The sequence below is a fragment of the Equus asinus genome, chromosome 20 (genome assembly GCF_041296235.1).
Source record: "Equus asinus isolate D_3611 breed Donkey chromosome 20, EquAss-T2T_v2, whole genome shotgun sequence".
NCBI classification, from domain to species: Eukaryota; Metazoa; Chordata; class Mammalia; order Perissodactyla; family Equidae; genus Equus; species Equus asinus.
Window position 1 is genome coordinate 40,192,202 of NC_091809.1, and position 4,125 is coordinate 40,196,326.

Here is a 4,125-nt window from a genome sequence, read left to right on the forward strand (position 1 = left end):
CTCAAATCAGTAGGAAGAAGGAAATGATAAAAATCAGAGTGGAAATAAATGAAATAGAGACAAAAAATGGAAAAAACAAGTGAAATGAAGAGCTGGTTCTTGGAAAAGATAAAGTTGAAGAACCTTTAGCTAGACTCACTAAGAGAAAAAGAGAGAAGGATCAAATAAATAAAATCAGAAATCAAAGAGGAGAAATTACAATGAAATTTCCAAAAATGCAGTTGTTCATTGCCTTTACACAGAGTATTTTCATGGCTTTGATTTTTTCAGAAATTTCAAATTATAACAAATTTCAAGGAAAGGAAAGAGCAGCTCTTAAACATGGTCACTTGGTTTTGAGCAAGGGATGGGAGTTAAACGCAATGGTCACATAAGTCATGGTTTGGCAGGCCCTCTGTTTCTCTCTTTACTGAGATCCCAGGAGAAAAATACAATCAAGCTAGCCAATTCTTAATCATAACTCTCATTTGAAGCCTTATAGTCAGACTTTCTTTAAAATGGGAAACTTTGGCTTTTACAGAATGCCCATGAGAGAGCCTAATGTCTCTTTTTTAATATCACAAGCACTTGTGGAGTTTTCTTGAGGGCTTTCTAACCTCAATTCACGTAATTAACAATTTTCTCTTCACCTTGGATCCTTTTCCAAAATGCTGCATCCTAAGTTTCCCTTTTTCTAACCAATTTTATAAGCATAGCAGTTTCAAAATCACATGTGATATACTGGGAAGATATTAAATACAGATCTTAGGTATAGATCTTAAACCAAAGATATAGAGAGTGAAAAAAAAGTTGCAAAGTGAAACCTAAAATTAAAATTTCAGAAGGCATTATCTTTGAGTGCCTGCTATAATCTATATGTTTGTGTCCTCCTCAAAGTCATGTGTTGAAACCTAATCCTCAATGTGTTAGTAGATGAGGACATTGGAAGTTGATTAGGTCATGAGAGTGGAGCCCTCATTAGTAGGATCAGTGTCCTAACTATAGAGTTCCCTTGTCTCTTCCGCCATGTAAGGACATAGCAAAAATATGGCAGTCTATGCACAAGCGCACTGAATCTTTCAGTGCCTTAAAACGGGACTTTGTTTTTGGCTCTTCCTTGGGGGACATACAATCCCAACAGTGAAGAGAAAACTTGGGTAAAATTTTGGGTCCCTAAGGTACTGAAAACAGTTTCTGGTCCTGAACGTAAATACAATCCCCTTAGTTCCCTATTACACCTAGAAACTGGTCCCTTGGGAAGAGAATGAGTAAACTTCTGCCCTGTTAATAACTGAGTGATTATATCATTATTCACACATTAAATCTTCCGTGACTAACCAAGTGTCACAAATAGTTACAATAAAAACTGTTTCTTTTTCTCTGCTCTTTGAGAGAACTGAAAGTCATAATCAGAAATTATGATTTGTAGTTCTGAAAGATTTCCAAGGCATATAACAAATTAAGTCTGGATGTATCCTCTTAGAATCAAAAGAATCAAAGCCTCAGAGCCTGAAATTGTCCTTCCAAGACAACATAGGTCATACTAGTGATGAGTAAACACTGACGTTTTCTGGCTTAAGGAGGGTGAGTTTCTGAATTCCACTTATATCGATGTCTTCCCTGTTTAAGATGAAATACTGAACATCTAAGATATGCCATTTTCTCACCCATTTTTGCAGTCCTGAGACTCAAGTGAAGCTGGCAGAAAAATCTATTAGAGAGGAGGAGCAGGAAATGGTCAGAGACAGTAAGAGGCTCAGAGGGTACAATTCTTCAGTCAGTAGGTTTATTCTCCAATGGAACTCTCACTTTTGTAAATTTATGGCTCTTACTCTGTCACGTGGGGAAGTAATCTCTCATAGAATCTTGTCCCTTAGTTTTGGATTAGAAACAATGTTCTTGGTTCCCACCCCATCAAGTCTAGTCTGCATTTGAGGCCAATATCAGTAGCTAATGTCTTGATCTCTAATTTTACCAGCAAAAGGAGGGGTCAAGAGAATGAAAAAATGTTGAGGTGAGAGAAAAATGATTCCCTCTAGATCCATCTTTCTTTTCTTTTATGCTTTGGTTCTTACAACAGTTACATTTGCATATGGCAGAAGTTCCCATCACTCTGTAGGCCAAGTGTTGATTTTCTTTGCTACCCAGGTAATAAAGACTCCATAAAGAAAAGTCAATGTCCACTCAGTTTCATGATGATTGTAAAGCAATTCTAAGGGTGCAGGTTGGTTTAGTCTCAGACATTCCCCTTGCATACACCACACTTGTGAGAGAAGATACCGCAGAAAAGCTGTTTTTCCTCTATGTCACTTTTTTCTTCTTTGCTCACAGATCCCCTTAGAGAAGAATGGCTCACGGAAATGACTCTTTCATTACTCAATTCATTTTGGTGGGATTAACAGATCGACCAGATCTCCAACTCCCTCTGTTCTTTCTATTTCTAATAATGTATATGGTTACTGTGTTGGGAAATGTGTGTTTGATAACTTTAATTGGGCTGAATTCACACTTGCACACCCCTATGTACTTTTTCCTCTTTAATTTGTCCTTCATAGATGTCTGTTACTCTTCTGTGTTTACACCCAAAATGTTGGTTAACTTCATATCAAAGAAGAATATTATCTCCTACATAGGATGCATGACCCAGCTTTACTTTTTCTGTTTTTTTATTATTTCTGAATGCTATGTGCTGACAGCAATGGCCTATGATCGCTATGTGGCCATCTGTAAACCACTTTTGTATAACGTTGCCATGTCCCCTAAAGTGTGTTCCAACCTCATGCTTGGTTCATACTTTATGGCATTTTCTGGTGCCATGGCCCACACTGGATGCATGCTAAGAGTGACCTTCTGTGATGCAAACACCATCAACCATTATTTGTGTGACATCTTCCCTCTGCTCCAGCTCTCCTGCACAAGCACCTACGTCAATGAGCTGGAAGTTTTCATTGTGGTGGGCATCAACATCATTGTGCCCAGTGTCACCATCTTTGTCTCTTACGGTTTTATCCTCTCCAGCATCCTCCACATCAGTTCCACAGAGGGCAGGTCCAAAGCATTTGGTACCTGCAGTTCCCACATTATTGCTGTTTCTCTCTTCTTTGGATCAGCTGCATTTATGTATCTCAAACCATCTTCTGCTGTGTCTATGGATGAGGGAAAAATCTCTTCTGTCTTTTACACCAATACAGTTCCCTTGATGAATCCCTTAATTTATAGTTTGAGGAACAAAGATGTTAAAATTGCTCTGAGAAAAACTCTCAGCATGAGAAATTTTTGATCAGAAACTGTACCTGTCTGTGAATTTAGTTATAAGACAGGGAGATTCTGTGTGTTTAAAATATTTTTAGTGACAGACTTCTTATCTTTTTCTTAGCATTGTGATGGAAATTTGAGTCTTTATATCTAAGTCTTCTTTTTTCTTCACCAATTGTACAGTATCTTCTCTACCTTTTCCTTATTTATTAACAACACTAAGTAAGAAATACGTTGCCTCTGTCTTTTTGTTGTCAGTTTGATCTTTTTCCACTGGGAAAAGATGAATGGCCTCCAAATGACTGAATTAGGTAAGACTAGAATGAAATTGTATTATTAGGCAGGTTCTTATCTGCTGCTTTCTATTAGAAGCATGAATCAGATACTCTGTTTCTCCTGTTATCTTTCCATTCTCTGATTGGCAAGAAAATGTCCTTTAAATGTCAGAGATTAAAAGTTAGTAATGACTATCAGTTATAATTCATACTGTACCTATAAACACTTTGTATCAGCGTTTTTGCTAAATGCCTTTTTATATCAAAGTGGCGGATAACAGATTCTCAAAATATATGCTTTGCATGGATGGAAATTTGAATGTCAGAGTGGTTAATGATTTACATAAAGTCACACAGCTTCAAAAGACAAAGTTTAGTTTAGACTAACCTCTTAGCCTTCTGACTTCAAGACTATTTATTACCCTTAAGTATATATTGCATCCTCTTCAATCTATTATTTTTGTTTTAGTAGGCATGGAATATGAGAAATCGGTTCTAATTTCATAGTTTGCTGAGCTTTATTCCAGGATGATAAATGAATTTCTCTCAGACTGGGCATTATTTTTTGTTTAGAAAAACAGTTTGATGGTTCTTTTTGTTGGAAAATGGAGACCTG

General features: G+C 36.9%; 1 protein-coding gene across 1 annotated transcript; it reads left to right on the forward strand.

Moving 5' to 3' along the window:
- The first annotated feature begins 2,326 nt into the window (after window positions 1-2,326).
- Window positions 2,327-3,259, forward strand: LOC106836017 (olfactory receptor 8B3-like). Its single transcript, XM_014848626.3, has one exon. The coding sequence runs from the start codon at window positions 2,327-2,329 to the stop codon at window positions 3,257-3,259; it is 933 nt and encodes a 310-aa protein (XP_014704112.3).
- Window positions 3,260-4,125: the final 866 nt, after the last annotated feature.